Source organism: Emys orbicularis, chromosome 5, assembly GCF_028017835.1.
Source record: "Emys orbicularis isolate rEmyOrb1 chromosome 5, rEmyOrb1.hap1, whole genome shotgun sequence".
Classification (NCBI taxonomy): Eukaryota; Metazoa; Chordata; order Testudines; family Emydidae; genus Emys; species Emys orbicularis.
Window position 1 is genome coordinate 92352144 of NC_088687.1, and position 24035 is coordinate 92376178.

General features: G+C 40.7%; 1 protein-coding gene across 1 annotated transcript in view; it reads right to left on the reverse strand.

The window, feature by feature from the left end:
- The window catches only part of EXOC1 (exocyst complex component 1), a 63114-nt gene extending 39496 nt beyond the window's left edge, over nt 1-23618 (reverse strand). Inside the window, exons 1-8 of the mRNA XM_065404752.1 lie at nt 23501-23618; nt 17837-17970; nt 15041-15171; nt 9727-9886; nt 7197-7384; nt 5357-5584; nt 5061-5193; nt 4771-4880 (exon numbers count right to left, since the gene is read on the reverse strand). Coding sequence (XP_065260824.1) covers nt 4771-4880; nt 5061-5193; nt 5357-5584; nt 7197-7384; nt 9727-9886; nt 15041-15171; nt 17837-17960 — 1074 coding nt within the window. The 5' untranslated portion in view covers nt 17961-17970; nt 23501-23618. The remainder of the gene's footprint in view (nt 1-4770; nt 4881-5060; nt 5194-5356; nt 5585-7196; nt 7385-9726; nt 9887-15040; nt 15172-17836; nt 17971-23500) is intronic.
- Nucleotides 23619-24035: the final 417 nt, after the last annotated feature.

The window sequence follows — 24035 nt, forward strand, 5'->3', positions numbered from 1 at the left end:
GTTACACAGAAACGAAAAAGATGACTTAGGACCATCTTCCCCCATAGCCACTTCCCACTGTACCAAGTACAGTTCAGACACTTGGAAATTAGGCCCAATGTATGTAAAAGAAGTGTGTAGAACTCAAAATCTTTGTAGTTTTCAACTGTGATATAGTCATGGACACCTAATTTAAATTGAGAGACTTAAACCTGGACATTAAATATAAACATTAATTGAAAAATAACCTTAATTAAACACTGCAATCCAAACAATTCAGTGTATTTAAAATGCTTTAGACAAACTAGTCAAACTATGATTTTTTATTATTATTACAGCCTCCTTTTTCAGAATTAGAATGATAAAGAAAATGACATCCAATTTGGGATACAGCATGAGATAGCAGATTACATTAAAATGATTCCTAGCCTGAGATGACTTTTCTTATTTGTCCCAGCAAAGAGTAAGTTCACACACACAGATAAATTATTTTTTTCTCTAAAACCCAACTGAAACCTTGAAATTTGACTTTACCAAATGCAAACTAGTGACCTTGAGAGTTGCAGGAGGCAGGCCACACCTTGGTATAAGGTCAGATGGGCACAGGCCACACTTGAGTCACCCCTGCCGAATGAGGAGAAAGTGTGATCTTTGTGGTCATAGTATGCATGTATTGTTTGTCTTTATTGCTGCATATTTATTTAAAACAAAACAATTAAAAAACCAGGGATCAGCTAGGCTTAAACAAACAAGAGTAATATATTATATCAACAGCAGCAATTATCTTCCTATTTGTTAGGGAGTTAACACTGTTAAAAGGTTGTATATTAGTTCAGTAACAGCAAAATATTCTTAATTGCTCTTTGATGCCACCCACCCTTTTTAAGATTTGAATTTCTATGAAAAGCCTTACAGAAAACCTCTTAGTCATCTATTTCATCCTCCTACTATGCAGCCTTGTTTCCTACAATATATATTTCAGTTGTTTTGTTCCAGACTCAACTATTGGGGCTTCCATCACTTCTCTTGCAAGACTTCTGTACAATTTACTTGATGTTATTGTTAGGACATTCTCAGATATTCAGCCAAAATTTCCTTTGCTTATTTCATCCCATAATTCCAATTCATTCCCCTCTTGTACCACTTCAAAGAATTTCCCTCTCTGCTTGGTATTAGCATTCTTCACATAGTTACAGTTGATCACGTTCACCCTTTAGCCATGGTCTAGCAAAGTTAACTTTGTTCTACTTATTTTTCCTTCTAAGTCAATCCCTCCATCTTAATTTTTTCTGTTGCTCTACTCCAAATGACATCCAGTTTGTTTAAACTCTAGTATCTAGGGGCCCAGAACCAAGAGGTGTTTTTTCTCCAAAAATGCCACATAAAAAGGAGTACCACCTCTGGTTCAGTGTACTGCCACTAGATACATTCATAGCACAAAATTACACTTTTTTTTTTGTCTTCACGTTGCACTGCAAGCTTTTATCAAGTTTGCTGTCCACTGTCCCTTAGGACTGTTTCAAAAGAAGAAAGCCCAGCTGGTTTATGTTTTCCTTACTAACAGAACCTGATAACATCCTAAAGTTACAGATAATTTATTAAATAAAATACAAGTTTAGAAAACATGATAAGATTAGAACACAGACAAGTAAATGTTTAACTATATCAACTGCTGAATGTTAGCAATAGTAACTGCAGACTTTTTGCAAATGCAATTAGCTCTAATCTGGAGTTGCATTTTTCTGTTTAAAATGTCAACAGATTTCTAGAATTTCTTGTTTGATTCTTTTAAAATAAAAATATACGTGAATGCACTGTTACATAAAACTTTGTTTTTAAAATGAAACAAGCTGCATTATAGTTCAAGGTTAAGATATCTAAGCTTGGATAAATCCATTGGAGTTTATTCTCCCTTTATCATGTCTAAATAAATTCAGCTGACAATTGATTGTATGTTTGAGCAAAAGACTGAACTGCTTCATGTTTTCACACTTGCCTTTTCTGGTTCAGGATTGCTTCTTAATGAAACAAGGAAAGTGCTTACATGAGAAATTCAAATAAATCACACAAGTAATTCTAAACAAAAAGTGCAACTCTCAACAAGATGTTAAAGACAAGAGAAAATGTGCCAGTTAAAGACATTTTTCAAATACATTTAAATGGGCATCTTCTGCATTCAATTCATCCAACTGCCTAGTAAGAACAGTATGCCATTTTATAAGCCAATACCTTTGACACAACAGACTTTCATACTGTCCAACATGCTAAATTTAAAGTATAATTTGTTGTTGTTGCTGCTGCTGCTACATTTGAAGATGAGAGTTTAAACAAGGGCATATTCCTTCCCAGTCCATCAGTTTTTCCTACTTGAACCTGTAGTGAAATTACTCAATTCTGCTGAATGAGACATCAGATTTTGAGTCTGCACCCTCACAATGTCTTCACTGAAGGATTAAGAAGAAACTGGACTGGTGTCAGCACTTATCCAGGCACAAAGATTAGAAATCTTTGCAAAGGTAACACAGAAGATGACTGGCTGAGTAAGTTTACTGTTTTTTATATATCCTCCCTCTGAAGTTTCCTCCAGTATGAAACAACAGTATGGTTTAGCTAAGTGATATATCAGATGAATGCAACCAATATACACCTCTACCCCGATATAACGCTGTCCTCGGGAGCCAAAAAATCTTACTGCGTTATAGGTGAAACCGCGTTATATCGAACTTGCTTTGATCCGCCGGAGTGCGCAGCCCCGCCCCCCCCGGAGCGCTGCTTTACCACGTTATATCCGAATTCATGTTATATCGGGGCGCGTTATATCGGGGTAGAGGTGTATTACATTGTAGTAAGAACAGCTAACTTTTATAAAAAAGCATCATCAGAAGCATAAAATTATAAAAGCAAGTTCTCAATAAATCTGCACTTAAATGCACAACCATCCTCTTACTTCACTGTCCAGCAAATCCAACTTTCCAGCTTCACTAATGAGAACCATTTACATAGAGACAATGGTGTTCAAGGCCTACCTGTTCATTTAGACACACTGACAGATGAAGAAGTGGGGTGCCACAGATTTGGGGGTTTTTTAAATGTAAGGGAGGGTAAAAAAAAATTTAGAAAGAGAAAAAGCTAACAATGACAATCCTAAGCAGATCCAGCAAGTTATTCTTTTACAGAGTAGAGAAATACTTGCCATTACAGGGAGGACCTGCACTGCCAAACGCAATGCCATGTGCACGTGAGATTATCCTGCATTACTGTATTTGGAAAAACTCTTCATTTTCTGCAATACCTAGAAGAACTATTAGTTAGCATCTCAGCCTGCTTTTTTTGTTTGGTGCTGTTTGTATTGGTTATGCACAAACCTTTTCATTTTGTGGCAAATGTAATAAAAGTTTTCTTCATGCAACTTGCCACTTAACCGCCTTAGTTATGCTTCAGAGGCAATGTGAATGTTGTCTGTCCACTAACAGACACACAAAGCTTGAGTGCTGATACGAACATTGGAGGAGGAGCCCTTATACCCTGCAACCAGTAAAGGCAAGTTTCCGATTTATGAAGCCAAAGTTGCAACTGCTAGTTAGATTTAGCAAGCTTTTAAAAACAAAATAAAATTAGAGAAGCTTGAATCAAACCTGATGTACTCACAGAAACCGAAAGATAGTAGGACCTGTTATAGAGCTGAAGAAGGGTCTGAGCAAACTAATTGGAGATAAAATACAGGAATAATAAAAAAAAAGTGTTGAAAATTGAAAGGTGCTAAAAAAAACCACACAACCCCACACAGGAAACAATCTCAGCACAATATGAATTCTAAATCATTTAAAACAAGGATCAAAACCACATCAAGACAATTCTACTTGCTGCAAAGTCCATACAAAAAACCCCTGCAGAATTGCAAAAGCAAGAGGTTTTTTAGTCTCCTCTGCTTGGAACTAGCCCTATAAACACTTTAATCCAACACCTTCTACAAGTCCTCAATTCAAACCTCCTCCACCCATATTGTAAGATTTAAAAAAGTTACTTCACTTATAATTTTAGAACAATTCAACTACAGAACTGGGAGTATGCCACTTGCTCCACTACAAGAAATATCTAGCTCAAAGTCCTACTAAATTGTGTAGGACTCATCCCTACTACAAATACAATCGTATCAGGCAGCCTATTTACCTTATGTCCAAATCCATGCTTATATCATAATTCCAATTTGTTGCATAGACTGAAATTCAGCCATGTTTTGTAAGCAAGCTACATGAACTGGAACAGCGGCATAACCATAGATTTGCAAACAATCATAATACAGTTTCCTTGATGCAATTATATCTATAGTGGAGATGGGCCCTTCTGTGGTAGGGAAGGGTCCACCTTTTAATATTCAGTCTGGCTCTCACTGACTACTGCTCTTTGTTGTTTTAGCTATCGAACTTTAAGGCTAAAATAAATTACTATGGTTATATCACAAACCTGAACCTTAAGGTACATGTCAAACTTAATATAGATCATTTTGTGCAAAGACGTATAGACGGTTATTTCCGTGGCATCTAGTTGTTAGAAACCATTAGAAATCGCTCTACTTGAATTGAGTATTATACACACTTATTAGACTATTGTAAATAAATGTGTCAAAGTCAGATAAGTTATTATGTGGATCAAAAAATGTGCTTGGATTTCAACTTTATGATGGTTTGTTTTCAAAGCTTTCAAACTTTATGATGGTTTGTTTTCAAAGCTTTCAAAAAGGCCATCTAGCTGCAAACATCTGGATTAAAGAAGCGAAGTACCATAAATTACCTGCTGAACGAACACATTGTTCAGATGACTGGCAAGTCTTCGTGCAAATTGTTCACGTAGGTCACTGAACCGCTGCTGTTGCTGTTTGACTGCATAAAGCATATCATGTCCTAAAAAAATCACAACAGAAAATATTTTAAGACGTGTATGTTTTTTTGTTAGGAGTGGAAGAAGCTACAGGGCAAGGTTCCCTATGTGTGGAAAAACGATCTAAAAAACTGAAAGGAGAGGTACTACTGTAACAATGAGAATGTTACATTTTCCCTTATTTTATTTAATAAAAGCTTTACCTGGTCGAAGACCTACATTCATACACTGCAAAAGGGCATCAGCTGCATTAGTGCAGGCTTCAATGCCTCGAGAAGATGCCAGATCCCCCTCCTGGAGGGCCTTTATGTGACCTTTTGCCAAATCCATATGATTCTAAAAGATAACATACAAGTACAGTATATAAGCAAAGCACTGGCTCAAAGTTTAGTTTCATGCTATTCTATTGGAAGAAGACTGATATTATAAGACACTTCTAAAAATAGTTACTTCCCGATACAAAAGGTCTCAGATTTCAGGCCACAATTAACATGCTTACAACTAGGAATTCTATCTCCGACAGCAGCTTCACATTATTTGTGTTGCTGAGATGAATTAGGTGGTTGCTTTCTGAGATCTGATCCATTTGCTCTTTTACACTCTGTAGCATTTCCTCATAACTGCTCAGCTTCAGCTCAATTTGATCCACTTCCTTCAGAGCTTCATCCAGCAGCGTCATCAGGATGTTCACTTGTTTCTCAGAGGCCATGATTGACTGGATGTTTGCCTGCAGAGCAAATAGTTAGTTAATCACTTTATAGCCTGATTGTGAATAAAAATTTTACACATTTTTTTAAATGGCACCCTCATGACTATCAAATACTGTACCTGCCAAAATGTTAGGTTGTTCTGGCTTTCTCCAATTTCAATTATGTTAAAGTATTAAGATTTTAAGTGGGTTTTAGCCCACGAAAGCTTATGCCCAAATAAATTAGTTAGTCTCTAAGGTGCCACAAGTACTTGTTCTTTTTGCTGATTCAGACTAACACGGCTACCACTCTGAAACCTGTGACCACAGAGTAGGTGCCTTAGGCCATGGCAGAGTGTGGAATCCTCTTCTTATAAAAAAATCAGTAAGAATAAAGTTTTGCTCTAGTTTTCACAGTATTCTAATATTAGTCAGCATGCAAAGGCTGTAGTCACAGAATAATTTTAACACTTTGGTCCCTGTGACTAATATTTTATGATTTTGCCCTACGGAAAGCTGGAGTTAGGGAAACTGTTTAATTGGCAGTTCAACCGTGTTTCTACATAAATCAACCCCATCCAGGAAAAAACAACTTTCAAGCTTAAGGCAAAAATATAGTTTAACTAGTTAAAAGCTGTCTGTTCTGCAAAAATATTAGAATCACTGAGTCAGCCCCACTTTCATTAAGTTCACTATGTGACAAAGCACTGGCAGTTTGTTGTTGTTTTTTAAATAAGTTACTGTCAAAGATCAGTCAGTCCAATTCTGCAATACTGTGGCATTAATCCAAATCTCCTAGTTGACACTGCTTGTCACCCTATCCTAAGGTGAGCGGAATATTCTTTTAAAAGTTAACACCTCTATTGTTGTCTAAATTTATTTTATAGTGTTCTCATTTTATAGAGTGAACTCTTATCACAATTTGCTTATCTTTTTATTAGTCTATTTACATATTTCATAGTTGGTTTACTAAACATATATTTATGGATCTCACTTTTCCTTCATTTGTTTTTTGGGAGATGAAAATGTCTTCTAGAACGCCTTCCTTTTCCTTCTCTATCCTTCACCTGAAGTCCATTCAGCTCATTTCAGAAGGCCTGGAAATGGCTTTAAAGTTCTTTAATATAGGTACTAGTGAACATGCAATTCTTCTGCACAAAGATAGCAATATATGTATCCAGTTAACTGTAATATGCATGATACTCTCTCTTTAGCCTCTACTTTAGAATGCACTGTACGCGTTCAGACAAATATAAAATGTAACAAATGCATAAAGCAGAAGTCTATATAATAAGATTTCAGGATTGTGTCTCTGTGTGTCACTCTGAAGCCAAGAATGTCTGTTGAATCAACATGATGAGATGGAAGCAGCTACAAGCATTGTTAAGAGCTCTTTTTGTTTAGAATATAAACAGGTTCAATTATCACTGGGATTCGTGGTACCATACGATTTAAGTTCTCAGCCATTTTTGGCCTATTTAAAAAACAAAACAAAAAAAACCACCACATTTTTATGAATTACACCTGTGCAATAGCTCAAGCTTTTAGCTACTAGTTAAATTATACTGTCATATGTGCAAAAATGCACTGAGTTTCACAAGGTATGCTAATTCATTACATAATTAAAAAAAAACAACCAAGAAATCCTTACCCCATCTAACACCTGCAGCTCTCTGGATAACTTTTCTGCAAAGGCTTCAGCATTAGAAATGGCATATTCACAGCCTTCCATCATTATTTCAATGTCCTGTTCCTCTCTTGCATTTAACTCTTGATACTCATCCACAGCTTCTTCATCTCCTCCTGCTACACTCTGATTTTCTCCACTTGGAACAGATTCTTATGAGGGGAAGGGGGGGGAAAGAAAGCCCACAATGAATTCATTTTTGTAATAAAAAAACCAGGAAAAAGTGCTACCATTTTAAAGGGAGATAGATAATTCAACCTCCTTTAAACAAAAATAATTAGATTAGACTAAAAGACAAGGCCACATCAAATAGAGGAAAGGAAACACACACAATACAATACAAAAACAATACAATATAAAAACAAACAAGCATGCATGCGGGCTAAGCCCTATATTTACTTCAAAATCTTTTGTAGGGTTTTAGGGATAAGAGCCAAAGTTAAACCTTCACACCAAAGAAAGTTTGGAGAATTTCAGTAACACATCACAAGGGATTCCCAATTCATTCCTACCCAATTCCACAAGCAAGTCAAGAAAACCTCATGGTCACTGCTACTGAAGACTGCTCATACAGTTAGCAGATGCAGCCAGGATATTACCTATGTAGACTGCTAGGAGAAGCTCACCAACTACAGATGATATCTCCACCTTAATACTAAAACAAATTGGAGGCCACTTATGAGTTCAAGAAGCAAGGGGACTCACTCTGTTACCCACGATGAAAAGTTAGATAAAGGGTAGTAATTGGCAAGGTAGTTAATGTCAAGGGATTGTTTCTTTGGCAGGGCCACATCCTACTTTCACAATCCTGAATAATAGGTCTCAAACCTCCCATACTGGCCTTTACCAGCCATTAAGTGCCAAGGTTCAGTTCACAGGTAGATGTAAACAATTCCCCCCAACACATCTCAGAGCTCACTAAGTAAAATCCAGTGGAGCCCACAAGACAGCTGCCCTCCCACCACCCAAAATCAAGCCACTTATTTAGCATTTAGGAGCCCAACCTTAGGCACTCATTTTTGTAAATCTTTCCCTCTGCCTCTAAAATATGCTAAGAGTAATTCATAGAAGAAAAAAATTGTTCTATAAATAGAAACTGAATTCACTGAGTAAAAGTGAAGTTGATGCTCAACAGAAATTTCCCACAGGAACAGGAAACAATGAAGGAAATGAGGATTACACCTCAAGACATTGATTAAAAAAATCCAGACAAATATTAGCTGAAATCTGCCACAGGTTTCAGTGTTCTTTTGCTGTCACAATAGTAAGCTTATGAAAACAGTTTGAAGAGAGTGATTAAAAAAGCATAAAAGACATTAATGTAGTCCCATACACCTTCTATCACACACCTGGAACTTGCTTTCTCTAGCAATTTGAAAAGATATTCAATGAATTATTTCAAGAGAACAAAACAACTTAATTACAAAAAAAATCATTACACAAAAGAATAAAGGAAAAGGTGTTACGCACCTTCTGCAACTTTAGGTAGTTCTGGAGAATAAAAAGGTGTGAAAAAAGCAGAGGAAAGGAAGCAAAGAATATTAGCTGGGCAGAGTATGAACATTGTGTGTGTGTTTTTTTAAATGGCAACAAGGTTGAATGTTACAACATCACAAGGTTTTGAAAAATTCGAGTTCAACATTAAAAAAGTAGGTTCCCAATGAGTTTTTCACCTGTAAATACCCCTTGAGTCTAATGACTTGAACTCAAGTGTATCTACACAAGTCATTTTAATTGTGTAATACTAGCATATGACTTCTGCCATTTCTGATTAAATCAATCTATGAAGTGTCATCATTTCACTGCAATTTATACTAGATTCTAGCCATCTAAATGATTTTGCCTTTTACAATTTTACTCATGTTATTATGATACAGAATAAGTTTACTCCTGTTAGTCTGATACATCAAAGACTGCTCAAAGAAAATTGATTAGTCACTACATGCAATTAAATCCTACAAAGGCATTCCAAGATTTTTTTTTTTTTTTTTATATAAGAGTGTCAGATTATTACCCTGGAATAATCCTAAACAAATACAAAAAATGAAGTTTACACACATTTGTATAACATAGTAAGATTTATACAACTGCACAAAGGGAAGTTAAATGCCAGACTGAACAGAGTTCTCCTCTTCTTAGACTTACTATATAGACCCTTACACATTATCTTTATTGTGTTAGGGAGTTAGTGAATATTTCAGTATTCACTAATTATTCTGTGTCTCCAGCAAACAGACTGTTTCATTTGTAGAAAATGTCTTGTTCTATTTGTTAGAATAGTGAACCTGCTTTCCCCCAAAACATAGCTTCAAATGAACAAGTATCTTTACCAACAGGGTAGTAAATTTGGATAGATATAGTTCCTAGTATTTAAGACCATTAATTGAATTAGTTAGTTTTCCAAAACCAGACCTTGCATTTGCTTTTTATACACTTTAGTGAATATCTTTTACCAAGTTTAAAAAAAAAAAAAAACACCATTATTGAATGTTACCTTCCAAAAGCTGGGCACTAACATTTACGAAGTCAATTTTCTTTCTAAGATATCGCTGGTTCAGTTTCCAGATACATGAAATGAAAGTGTTCTTTTCTGCTGTGCTGCTGGCAACCCATTTGTACACTTTGTCGAAATGCAAGTCAAATTCAGGATTTTCCTGCAAAAGACAAGAGAAAACTCATCAGGCTCATCAGTTACAACTCGTCCTCTGAATAATGGAATGACAGTTTCTAGTTTTTTTAAAAAGTGGTCTGATGGTGGGACAGATGGAAGCTTTACCGCTGTCAACTATGTGTGGTGTGCTGAGATAGCAGGCATACAAGTGTACTTTGATCAAGGAGAGGCTCAGAGACTTCGGGTAAATATTCCAAAATAGACTGTATGGGAGGAAAGCATAATTCAAACCTTCAGGTAAAGAGATTACAGATTGGCATGAAGAATAAAACCATTTTCTTGAACTAGATCTGGTGACATTCTCATAAGATATGAAGACTCCTGTGACAGATCTTGGAGATTCATTTACTAGTACTATCTGCCCAAGGTGGTGCAATCAAAATGACCTAGGCCTTGTCTGTCTTATCTTTCTGACCACCAGAAGCAGCAATGGAACCAGCAGGAAAGCATACAGTTGATCCTTGCCCCAATACAATCGGAACGCATCCGTTACTGCATCTTGAGCAGAACTATGGAACTATTTTCTGCATTTTAGAGATTTGTAGTTGCACCCATCACTGTAGGATTTGAGCACTGGTGGATAGAGAACCAATCAGCTGCATTTATAAAAAAAATTGCAAATTGGGGTTTTACTTTTCCATGTAATAAGTCACTTACAAAAAGTAAACAATTTCAATTTCTGCCCAGGTATGCAAGACCTAAAGCGGCCACATAGCTGAGCATATGAGTCATACCTGTGACTCAAAACTTGCCCAGACATGTCCTGTGCCTACCTGCAGTTTTCCCTGCCTTCTCTCCTCCCCTGGATTAAGGGGAACCAATCAGAGTTACTGGCGGGAAACTGCCTGAGTTTGCCTTTAAAACCAGACATTTTCTGATCAGACCCCCGGAGAAGGTCCTTGCTTTGCCACCTGGTCTGATCAGCTAGGGGTCTTTGGGGGGCCCTCTCCCCGCTCTCGTTTGTTTTTGAGCGTACCCCCGTTTTTTAAACTCCCCTCCCACGAACAACAAATTTGTGCCTGGAGATCTCCTGATTATTGTAAGCGAATCGAGTCCTCTCTGCGTCCTCTGATGCTGAAACTGCTGTTCCTGCTGCTGCTTTGGGGATTGGTAAGGAAAAACCTCTTGCACACTCCCCTTGTTCTAGCTGCTGGCTTTCTTTCCCCAGCAGGCAGACCCAAGCTAACTCCTTGGTCTGTATCTGTAATCTGCTTCTAGCTCTGCAGCGCCTTTGCTGCTAGAAATAAGCCTGCTTGCAGCCACCACTAGTTAAACACCCCCCCCCCCTTTGAAGCTGTATCCTGGGCACACACCACTCTGCCCTCTGGAACTACCCCAGTATAAGGTGCACCCATTAGGTTAGATTTAGCCTTTAGTCTAGATAAATTGTAATTTCATTTTGCATAGTTGTGGTTAAGTTAGGTTTAGAAAATTGCTTGCATTGTACTCTGTAAGTTAGGCTTAAAGAATTGTTGCATTGTGTTTTGTTACTTGCTAATTTGTGTAGTCTTGGTTAAGTTAAATCATAGATAAGATTTTGCTGTGTTCTGTATAATTGTCTCTGCTGTTTAAACTTGCAGCCTGTCTGCTCTCTGTCTCTCTCTCTGTCTCTCTCAATCCCTTCCCCCACGTGCTCACCCCGCTCCTACTGCTGCCAAACCTCAATTGTATTACTGAAGTCTAGCATAAAACCCCATTGGTTACCCTTTTTCTCTCTAACACCCCTCACATTTTACATTTACACCACTGTGACACATTTTTACCTAGAGTTGTTGGTTATTTAACACATTTTACCCATAACTGTTAGTTGGTTATATGCTGCTGTAACACACCCTTTACATAGAAACTGTTAGCTGCCTATTACATTTATACTTCAGTGTTAATTGGTTACCAACTGTATTGTACCCCACTGTATTGTACCCCACTATTGAAACCCCCTATCCTATTTACTAAAAGAAACCCCTCCCCAATTGTCTACCTTAACAAACCCCATACCCCTCACTATTAAATTTTCCCTGTTTTTGCATTTTCTTAATAAAGTTTATTTTACACCCCACCAGTGCAGTAGTTGTCCCCCAAGATTCCCTACCTGCTGCCAGGGTCAAAATCATGTGCTCCAGCCCCCTAATCATTTTTGTTGCCCTCCACTGGACTCTTTCCAATTTTTCCACATCTTTCTTGTAGTGTGGGGCCCAAAACTGGACACAGTACTCCAGATGAGGCCTCACCAATGCCGAATAGAGGGGAATGATCACGTCCCTCGATCTGTTGGAAATGCTCCTACTTATACAGCCCCAAATTAGCCATTAGCCTTCTTGGCAACAAGGGCACACTGTTGACTCATTTCCAGCTTCTCGTCCACTGTAACCCCTAGGTTCTTTTCTGCAGAACTGCTGCCTAGCCACTCGGTACCTAGTCTGTAGCAGTGCATGGGATTCTCCTGTCCTAAGTGCAGGACTCTGCACTTGTTCTTGTTGAACCTCATCAGATTTCTTTTGGCCCAATCCTCTAATTTGTCTAGGTCCCTCTGTATCCTATCCCTACCCTCCAGCGTATCTACCACTCCTCGCAGTTTAGTGTCATCTGCAAACTTGCTGAGGGGGCAATCCACACCATCCTCCAGATCATTAATGAAGATATTGAACAAAACCCGACCACAGACCGACCCTTGGGGCACTCCGCTTGATATCGACTGCCAACTAGACATGGAGCCATTGATCACTACCCATTGAGCCCGATGATCTAGCCAGCTTTCTATCCACCTTATAGTCCATTCATCTAGCCCATACTTCTTTAAGTCTCTACTGTGGGAGACTGTATCAAAAGCTTTGCTAAAGTCAAGGAATGACATGTCCACTGCTTTCCCCTCACCCACAGAGCTAGTTATTTCATCATAGAAAGCAATTAGGTTAGTCAGGTATGACTTGCCCTTGGTGAATCCATGCTGACTGTTCCTGCTCACTTTCCTCTCCTCTAAGTTCTTCAAAATTGATTCCTTGAGGACCTGCTCCATGATTTTTCCAGGGACTGAGGTGAGGCCTTGATTAAACTTGATTAAAAGCTTCCTTTCATTAGCCACTTGTATATCCAGCATCAACTGCACTGAACATAGACTATGGAGTTTAAATCAGGCTAAGGACTTTAAAATACCCACCTTTCCTCCAGTGAAAGTTTCATATCCTCTTAATGCTATACATTCTGTGCAAATTAGACTAGCATTTACCACAACATATTACTTGTATTGCTGCTAATGTTTCTCCTACAAGCAATTGGCACATGAAACTGGACATGATGGGAAATGAAATCTTCATTTATAGTGCTTCACAAAGCACTATAAAAGAATCTCAGTTGCCTCATCAGTATGAGCTGCTAAGTGTGATGACTAATGATACATTATAAAAAGTGTGCGTACACACACAATTTTATGGGTGTTGTGCATTATAGATGATGTGCGATGTGAAAGGCAAGGGTCCTGTGGAAAAAAAATAGTGTGTGATCCTGTAATTAAAACTATTATTATAATGCATTCCCACAAGGGAGCTGAATTAAAGGTGCACAGGCAATGTTAATTCTGGCTTTTCTTAACTTTTGGGTGCTTGACTTTGCAACCATAATTTTTTTTAATAGTTTTTATAAGCTATTTATAAATAGCTTATAAAGTATGACATACATAGAGAAAACACATACATCAGAGACATATTAGGTTCCACTGAGTAAAATGCTCTGAAAGAAAAGCCTTGATAGAAACAATAGTTTTAGGGGAACTCTGACCCATAAGGAAGTTATTTCCCTAAATTAAATTTAGATTTTCTTTTTAATTGTACTTTTCTTAAAAGTTACAACCAACACATGTGTTAAACATATATTACAGGAGTAATAAAGTTAAGTGTATTCACCCTACTCTTGATGGAAATCTTCTACAAGCCAGTAAATCTAAATAACTTTTTGGATTATTCATATATAATACCAATAGGCAGAACATTAAAGGGAAGAAAGAATGAGTAATGTGTGGGCTGGTCTACACGACCACTTAAGTCGATGTAATTTACGTCACTCAGGGGTGTGAAAAAGACACCTCCCTGAGCGACATAAGTTACATTGACTTAAGCGCTGTCCACACCGGCACTATGTTGGCAGGAGACATTCTCCCACCGTCATAGCTTCCGCCTCTTGCAGAGGTGGAGTAATTATGCCAATGGAAGAGCGCTCTCCCGTCAGCATAGTGCATCTTCACCAGATGCACTACAGCGGTGCAGCTGTGCCGATGTAGTGCTCTACTATAGACTTGCCGTGTTTTGTCCCCACTACTCCCATCTCCAGTTACACACCAAGTTCTGAGGTTTGAAATACTTAATAGAAAGAATGAAAAGTTACCTTCTACAGAACAGAGATGAATTTCAGGCCAAAACCAAGTTACTGTTTTGGGCATGCACAATCTAGGATTTATGGAGAGACAAAATATCTCAGGGTCATATACTTTTCAACAGATGGGTCAATGTTCTCATTTCTTGTGGATGGCTTATAAAAATGTATCTCATTACCATGTACATTATTTGTTTTAGATAGCTCTATCTAGGTTCTTATATATTGCTCATCACCACGGTTTCAAAGTGCCTTCTGGTACAAGCATTACTTAAAACCTAGCATGAATTATAAATCAGCAGTAATGCTTTCATTCTACAAAGGTAGTCCATTTCAAGGGGACCTGAATCTGGAGTAAAGATTTTATACAGCACTCAAATTGGGGGGAAAAGTAGTAGTTCTCTTACAAGTTCTTGCAAACAAGTCAAGCTCTACCTATCTGAGATGCCTCTGACAGACTATGTAGAATAGATACTGAGAATACTATTGATAGATATTGAGAATACTCTGCTGGCTCCTCAGGCTTAGCTCCCCCTCACTGGAGTTCAGATACAACCTTGGGCAAGCCACATTAGGGTACAAGCAAAATAGACAGATGGCTGCCGTCCCAGCTTCCAACCCTCATGGTGATGTTAGAATCTAAACTTTGCGTAGCTCACAATTAAGAAGTGAACTTGGACTCGACAGAGCTCTGAATGAAAAACTTTTAAAGTCTCTATATAGTTAGGGAGACACATTCTAAACATAGGTCACACAAGCATGAATAAATACATACTTTAACAGCATCTTTGGCATCAACAACAGCAAGATCTCGAAGTGCCCACGCTGTCTGTCTTTTGTAGAAATCTCCCTTATCAGATTTCTTCACCTTGACCACATTTACTTGCACTGGACGTTCTGTTGTCACTGTTAAGTACAGAATTACTTTCAGCAATGAGCAGGGGCTATTTTAAACCAGTAGTAATGTCAACTTCTCATCTACATTTGAATCTATGATTCTGAACAGATTTTCCCCTTCAGACAGTGAGCTTAAAGTTTCTATCTGTTGTAAAGGGATCCCTCCAGACACAGGCTTCATTTTTGATCTCAGACACAGATATGTATCACTGCATAACTTCTAAAATCAGCTACAGTGCTATGTAGGCATTTTTTCCTCATTTGTTTTTTTATAGTAGCCCTAAAATGAAGTGATGAGTTTAAAGAGCAAAGCTGCAGCTATAATGTAAAACAGAACCAGGAACTGACACAACCTAATTAAACTCCCCACAAAATATGGGCTTGACATAATATATTATTATTATTCATTTGTATGATCATAGCACCTACGAGCCCCAGTTATGGACCAGGACCTCATTGCATTATGTGCTCTACAAACAGAGACCAAAAAGATAGTCCCTGCCCTAAAGAGCTTACGACATTGGTACAGTAACTCCTCACTTAAAGTCGCCCCAGTTAACGTTGTTTCGTTGCTGATCAATTAGGAAACATGCGCATTTAAAGTTGTGCAATGCTCCCTTCTAATGTCGTTTGGCAGCCACCTGCTTTGTCCACTGCTTGCAGGAAGAGCAGCCCGTTGCAGCTAGCTGGTGGGGATTTGGAACCAGGGAGGACCGGCAGCCCCCCATCAGCTACCCTCTCCCCTAGGTTCCCTGTGCGGAAGCTGCCCAGTAGGCTACCAATTGCCGGCAGTTCAGCTGTCCCTCCCCCCACTGCCATGTGCTGCTCCTGCCCTCTGCCTTGGAGCTGCTCCCGGGAGCCTCCTGCTTATTGTGCAGGGGGGAAAAGGGGGGGGCTAATGTCAGGGTGTTCCCCTCCCCCCTACTCCTGCCCCCTGCTTACTCCTTCTCCATATAGAGCAGGATGGGGACAGGATAGGGCTCAGGACAGAGAGAGCTTGCTGGCCGCAGCTGCTGTCTCAACTTCCTGATTTTTTTAAAGGCAATGTACTTAGAGTGGGGTCAGCATACTTAAAAGGGCAATGCACCTCTCTCTCTCTCTCTCTCCCACATACAGGGTGTATGTCTCTGTCTCTGCCATGCTGTCTCCCCTCCCTCCATTTGTGCTGCCTTGTAGAGTAGCTACATTAACAACAATGTGTTAACCCTTGAGGGCTCAGCCGAATGCTAGTTCATCATTTAGCAGTAAGGCATTCCCTGAGAAATATCCCACCCTCTGACTTCACCGCCTCAATCAAGCTTCACAATCATCATTGCTGTGTACAGTACTAAATTGTTTGTTTAAAACTTAGTGTGTGTGTGTGTGTGTGTGTGTGTGTGTGTGTGTGTGTGTGTGTGTGTGTGTGTGTGTAGTTTTTTGTCTGGTGAAAAAAATTTCCCTGGAACCTAACCCCGCCCCCATTTACATTAATTCTTATGGGGAAATTGGATTCGCTTAACATAGTTTCGCTTAAAGTTTCATTTTTCAGGAACATAACTACAACGTTAAGCGAGGAGTTACTGTAGCCCAGGGGTCAGCAACCTTTCAGAAGTGGTGTGCCGAGTCTTCATTTATTCCCTCTAATTTAAAGCTTCGCGTGCCAGTAATACATTTTAACGTTTTTAGAAGGTCTCTTTCTAGAAGTCTATAATATATAACTAAACTATTGTTGTATGTAAAGTAAACAAGGTTTTTAAAATGTTTAAGAAGGTTCATTTAAAATTAAATTAAAATGCAGAGCCCCCCGGACCGGTGGCCAGGACCCGGGCAGTGTGAGTGCCACTGAAAATCAGGTCGCGTGCTGGCTCTGGCACGCATGCCATAGGTTGCCTACCCCTGCTGTAGCCCAATCAGTATCCACAGTTACATTATTGCATGATTGGGGTGGAGCATAGAGTTAATAAATCAATCAATCACTGGAGAATCAGGTTTGAATATAAAATTGCCCTCTCTGGTTAGGGTTATTATGGGGCGGGAGGAGAGGTAAAATGGGGGTTTTTTGTTTGCAAGGGTTCTGAGTTAGGCCAAATTAACACTAATTTGCCAAAAGCCTCTACTGCTTGGAAGGCCTGCAACTAAACTCAGAAACAAAGGACCAAAAGTACAAAGCACAAAAAGATAGCACTCACATTTCCCCGGAGCTCCCTGCCCCAGCTTCTAATCAGTACACCCCAGCCTCTCTCCCTTCCCTTTGAAAGTAAACAACATTATTTAAGGTGTTGAGCCTAAACAGCTATGCTTCACTTAAATAATTCCCAGTCAGTAATGTTATTCTTACCTGCCTCTAAACTGCGGCGGGGAATTAAACCCTAAATCCTCAGGTCACTGGCTGGCTTGACAAGCCCTCCTTCTAAGAGCATACCTTTATGCTCCAGCACAGCTTTAATAGTAAAGCTTTTTTTGTTATGAAAACATGAGTAATTTATTTTCACTCTATACCATAACTGATTCCATCCATTTATAATAAATGGAAGTACATGTTCTCTATACAGGAAAGGAACAGGCTGAGACATGAAAAGCAGTTGCCACTTAAAGAAATTAAGTATAGTAAAATGAAGAGTTATATTTAAAGTGAAAAATACTCAAAGACAATGAAAAGAAATACTTTGCTGTGTCTCTCAATCAACATACATACCTGTGGCACACAAAAAGCAGTTTCTCTTCTTTTTGCCTGCTTTGCACACATTCACAATGCTCAATAAACGTTCATCATTTGGAGTGAAAATATCCCTCTGTAAGGCATGCTTGATTGCAGTCATTTTCTCTCAGCTGAAAAACAGGTTTAAAAAAGTCATGCTGAGTACAATATAACATTCAAGCACATTTATGAACTGGTTAAATACCGAAAAGAACAGTGACTGGTATTTTCTTGATAGTAACTGTGGTTCAAGAGGTTGTCATCTACGTGGATCCCCTCTATGTATGCAAGCGCCTCATGCATATATCAGGTTTCAGAGTAGCAGCCGTGTTAGTCTGTATCCGCAAAAAGAACAGGAGTACTTGTGGCACCTTAGAGACTAACAAATTTATTAGAGCATAAGCTTTCGTGGGCTACAGCCCACTTCTTCGGATGCATATAGAGTGAAACATATTGAGGAGATATATATACACACATACAGAGAGCATGAACAGGTGGGAGTTGTCTTACCAACTCTAGAGAGAGAGAGAGAGAGAGTCTCATTCTGTACTGTTAAACATCTTACTGCTGCAAACAAGTTTGCTTTTCATTAATTTCTTTTTTTAAAAACCACACACAAATACTAATAGCTTTTATTGTTGAATGTTCAATGAGAACAGCATATTGCTTTTGTTGTTGATGCCACTAGACAATTGAGTAGTGTATTAAAAGAAAAACAGTATTTTTACTTCCAATGCTTATGGGCTTTGACCCAGAATTCAAATGATCCAGAAATAGATAGATATTCTTTCAAATAGCTCAGAGTCTTTGAACAGGTCCAACCAGACAGCTCAGTGGTTTGAGCATTGGCCTGCTAACCCCAGGGTTGTGAGTTCAATCCTTGAGGGGGCCATTTAGGGAACTGGGGTAAAAATCTGTCTGGGGATTGGTCCTGCTTTGAGCAGGGGGTTAGAGTAGATGACCTCCTGAGGTCCCTTCCAACCCTGATATTCTAAGATCTCATATCAAACAGGATGTTGCTTTTGGACCTCAGCGAGAGTTTAAGTTGGTGCCTAATGCCAAGCTGAAGGTAATCTTCATTATAGTCCCAGCCACTGCCTTCACTCTAAAATTCAGCCTGCACTCAGTTACCACATTTATGCAGTGAACCTTAATATTATGTGATGTTGATCGAGGTCAATTAAATGCTGGATATCTTCATGGTACTGCAAGATTCTGAGTTCCCCTTCAAGAATAAAATATCCCAGCAGATACTTTGTGAAACACCTAAAAACAAATTCCTGCATTTAGAGAGAATTTGAAAAACTTTATCTATTGTGTCTGAGAAGAGGAGTTGTGAACCACTTTCTTCATCTCAGAATTTTAGGCAATCTTTTAGATATGCTAGGTCCAGGCCATTAAGTGCCTTGAAGATTGAGTGCCTGGAACCTGACTCAGTATTCTATGGGAAGCCAGTGTAGACAGCCGAGTAAAAATAGGATATTCATTCTACTTGACCTCTCTGTAATGTTTGATGCAGTTCACTATAAAGTGTGGTTCACCCAACATACCTAAAGAAGACAATGCAGCACCGCAATATAGACAATGTTACCCCTCTTTACATCCCTCCCCTGGCTCCCCCTCCTCTAGCATATCAAACAAACAGCACATTTGTACTTTCAAGCCCCTTCACAGTCAATCCTCACCCTGTCTTTCATTTGCTATCAATGCTCACCTCCAATTGGCCCATGATGCCAGCCTCCATAACTTGTTAAGTTTTCAAATAAGCACCTTTGTGCTTTCTCGCATAACTCCCCCTCGTGCTTGGGAAGAGCTCACCATAAACATTCAAAAAGCTACCCCATTATCCTCCTTCAAATCCCTCCTCAGAACTCTCCCTTGCTGTGATGCCTACAAAAAACAAAAAAACGAACAACCCTTGACGACAGGGTGCTTGTGTGCTATAACCATAGCTTATGACCAATATTGTCTCATAAGAACATAAGAATGGACATACTGGGTCAGACCAAAGGTCCATCCAGCCCACTAACCTGTCTACCGACAGTGACCAATGCCAGGTGTCCCAGAGGGAGTGAAACTAACAGGTAATGATCAAGTGATCTCTCTCCTGCCATCCATCCCCACCTTCTAACAAACATTGTCTCCTTGTACTCCATCTGTCTGCATCCATATGTTGTCTCTTGTCTTGTATTTAGACTGTAAGCTCCTTGGGCCAAGGATTGTCTTTTTGTACTGAGTTTGTACAGCACCTAGCACAATGGGGTCCTCGTCCATGACTCAGGCTCATAGGCACTACAGTGATAAAGGTCAATAATAATCATCATTCCTCTCTAATGGCATGTAGTGTAGCAATCAGCAACTGTTTCTCTTCCATAATCATCTTGCCTAAAGAGTCTTCTTAGGAACTGCCCTCCTTCTCTCCTTCAATATGTATGTGAGATCACATCAATGTCTCGTGAGATGCTATAGACTCCATTGCCAACACCACCCAGATTAAATCCAGCTATACATGATCATTTTCCTCAGACGCAACCAATGCTACCAGAAGGATGCCTACACATGCTCCTAAATAAAAGATGACAAACTCAACTCAAGCAAAACCAAAGTAACACTGATCAGAAAAGGGGAACTGCTTTGAAGGAACAACTGAGACATCTTCCCCTTCTCCTGATGCCTGCCCCTGCTTTCTTCACTTCAAAGTGGTGCAAAATCTTGAGTCCTGCTAGACTCTTCACTAGACCTAGATGCCCAGTCGCAAAATAATCCACCTTCATCAAGCTAAGTAATGGGAGCCTTTCCTTCTGGACAAGGATTTGACCACAAAAATCCACAAGTTTATCACTTCCAGAATAATTACTCCTGGGGGAATTCTGCATCGCTGCGTGTGTGCAGAATTCATGTCCCCCATAGATTTCTTTACTTCCCTGCAGAAAAATGACTTCTGATGGGGAAGCAAAGGAAAGCCTCGAGAGCGGTCATGTGCCCCTCCCCAGCAGCACAGGCAAGTCAGTTTGGGTGCCTGGAGAAGCCAGTTGAGATATAAATCATCGCCAGGGAGGGGGGCTGGGCAGTCTTGTGTGTGTGACAGAGAAAGACACACTGTCCCTCTCACGCACACTCGTCATGGAGGGGCAGGGCTTTGGGTTGTTTTTGAGGAGGTAGGCGTGGGGCAGTCTCTGTCCCTTCAGGCAGAGCAGAATGTTAGCAGTCTGCCTGCTTAGTGAATTGTTCTTAGTGAACTGTTCCCGTTGTCTTTGTGAAACCCCCAGGAGTATAAAACAGGTGTAAAAGTTTCAAGGCTCCTTTACATTGCCAGAATGGGGCAAAGGAGTCGTATTTTAAAGGACAGTATGGCTTATAAATGCTTATGGTACTTCAGTGATTAGAACTGGTCTAAATTTTGGGACTGAAAACATTTCCTATCAAACTGTCCATGAACTGTTTGCTACTGACTTTTCTGGAGATGGTCCGTAGCCAATATAAATTGTGAGTTTGATTCCCCAGCCCTCACTTGCTCTTCAGTTGCCTATGATGTAACACTGAGCATATGGCTGCATATATTTGTTGACTAATAACTAGAAATAAAGGGTCAAGCCTAGCTACATTACTATTAGACAAAGGAGGTTTGGGGATTTCGTCCAATGCTCTCCATTCCCATTCTCCATCCATTGTATTGTAATTTAAATAAATTACCAAAATAATTAAAACCAGCATGATTATATTGTGTTATTTTGACAAATAAAATATGCAGAATTTTTTATTTTTTTGGAGCAGAATTCCCCCAGGAGTAAATTATTAATGCCACTCTGTATCTGGGGCTAGAAGTGGAAGTAACAGACTCTCCAACTTGTGCAGAATGTTGTAGCCTCTCTCTTCAGTCAGATTGGCCAATGGTAAGCACATAAACTCTGTGCACCAATCTTTCCACAGGCTTTACAGTCCACCTTCTATTACTAGTTCAAGGCCTTGGTCCCAATCTTCAAAGTAGTCAGTGGGCCAGGAGGACCAGCTACATCAGAGATCTCATCTCCATATATGTACCAACAAGACAGCTGTGCTCTTCTGAGACAGTGCATCTGACAAAGCCTAAAATGAAGTATGAAAGAACTGGAGATAAAGCATTTTTGGCTCAGTAACAAGCTTTGAGAGGAGCTAGGAATATAGCACTGGAAGGGACCTCCCTCCCAGGTCACGGAATCCAGTTCTCTGCTATCACAGGCAACCCCATCATATACTTCCATTCATAAATTTATCAAGCTCCATCTTAAAACTAGTTAGGCTGTTTGCCCCCATTACTCCTATTGGGAGGCTGTTCCAGAACCTCACTCCTCTGTTGGTTAGAAACCTTATTCTACTTTCCAAACTAAATTTATTCATGGCCAGTTTATATCTGTATGTCCTTGCTCCATCATTGTTCCTTAGCTTAAAAGGCTCTTCTCCTACTTGATGTCTCCCCCGATATATTTAAACAGAACAGTCATATCCGCACTCAGCCTTCATTTTGCTACATTAAATAAACCAAGTTTTTTTAATCTCCTCTCAAGATTCCTCTGAAACTGAGACCAATCCAGAGTCTGATAAAGCCTTCTTAAAATAACTAGAACAGTTTCCATTGAGAGCCTCCTATGACAAAAAGAGGAAGAGCAGATGACTACATGAAGACACATAGGGCATCACTTCACAGATCTAATTTACCTACGAAGCACTTAGATATCACCACAACGAAAGCTACAAGGAAAACCTTCAATAAGCAAAGTGAGTGTCAGGCAAGTCTATTTACTGAGCCCTGACATTATGCACACACTAGAAGAGACAGTCCCTGCCCTGAGAAAGTTACTAATAGCCTATTTAACTGGAATGCCTTCCCAGGAACAAGGAATGTCTTTTGTGATATATGCAGAAGAGTGTATGACATGTATAATTAACAGCCTGTTCCTGGCTTTTAACTTATGCCCTACCATGACAACTACCTATGCTGAACTCCCATAGTGAATGTCCTGTACCTGGCACTGAGCAGGCAGCAGGAGCGGCCTCTGCCCTATCCCAGCGCAGACCGAGTCCTCTCCCGAGACTGCAACATGAGTAGTAACGTCCTGTCTCCCGTTAACTGGGAAATCCACTCAGAGAAACACGGACAATAGTAAATCCAGTCCACTTAAGACAGACATTAAGCCACGTCAAGTACGCTGCGGCCCCCGGGCTCCCCTGGCTTTACCACCATTTCCTTACATATTTTTCCTTGTTGGTGTGGAAGGTGCGAGGCGGACCGTGCAGCGCGCTGTCAGACTGGCCCGACGGGGACCGCGGCCCTCGACCCCCGTTCAGTGCCAGGGGACACCTGTAACAGCGGCGCCGGCCTCTGCTCACGGGGCCCGGCCGGGGTCAGTGCCTGTCACCGCCGTGACAGGCCCGAGGCGGGGGGACTAAACGCCGCTGATGGCCGGGCCGGGAGCCTGGCGGTCAGGGAGAGGGGAGCCATGGCGGGGTCACTACACAGCGCGCCGGGGCCGCCCCTCCGGACCAGAGAGCCGGGCGCGACGCCGCCGGGACGAGGACCGGGCACCACACACGGGGCGGGGGCTGCTCGGACCTAGAGCCGCAGGGGGCGGCGCTGCCCGGTCTCTGTGCAGAGCGGGGTTACCGGGGCCAACTCCCCCTTACCGCGGGGCCCGGGCAGGTGGGCGCAAAGGCTGGGGCGTGTCTCCTCCTTAGGGCGCAGCGGCTCCGGCCCATCTAACTCCGCAGCCACCGCTGCCGTGCAACAGGGAACCGCAGCGGCTTCCTCTTCCTGTCACGTGACTGGGGCGGCCCGGAAACACCGCAGTCAACTGCGGGAACGCTCGCTGGACAGAGCGACCCCTCTCGGCAGGCGGGAGCAACAGCCCGGTCACTACTGTCCTCGCAACGCTCGGCAAGGGACTGGGGAGGGCGATGGGGCGAGCCAATAGGAGCCCAGGCAGGCGGCAGAGGGCGTGGCTCCTATTGGGTCACCTGGGCAGAGGGTGGAGTGAAGGGGGAGGGGGGCACAGCTGATCTGGGACTGTGGGAGGCAGCGTGGGGCAGGGGGTGAAGTCCTGAGTGGGGAGGAGGAACTAAACTGGGGCAACAGGATCATTTGTCCCGAGCCAGGCCCCCAAGGCACCCGTCAGTAGCACCATTGCTTTTTACAGTATTTACGTTTTAAAAATTAACTTTC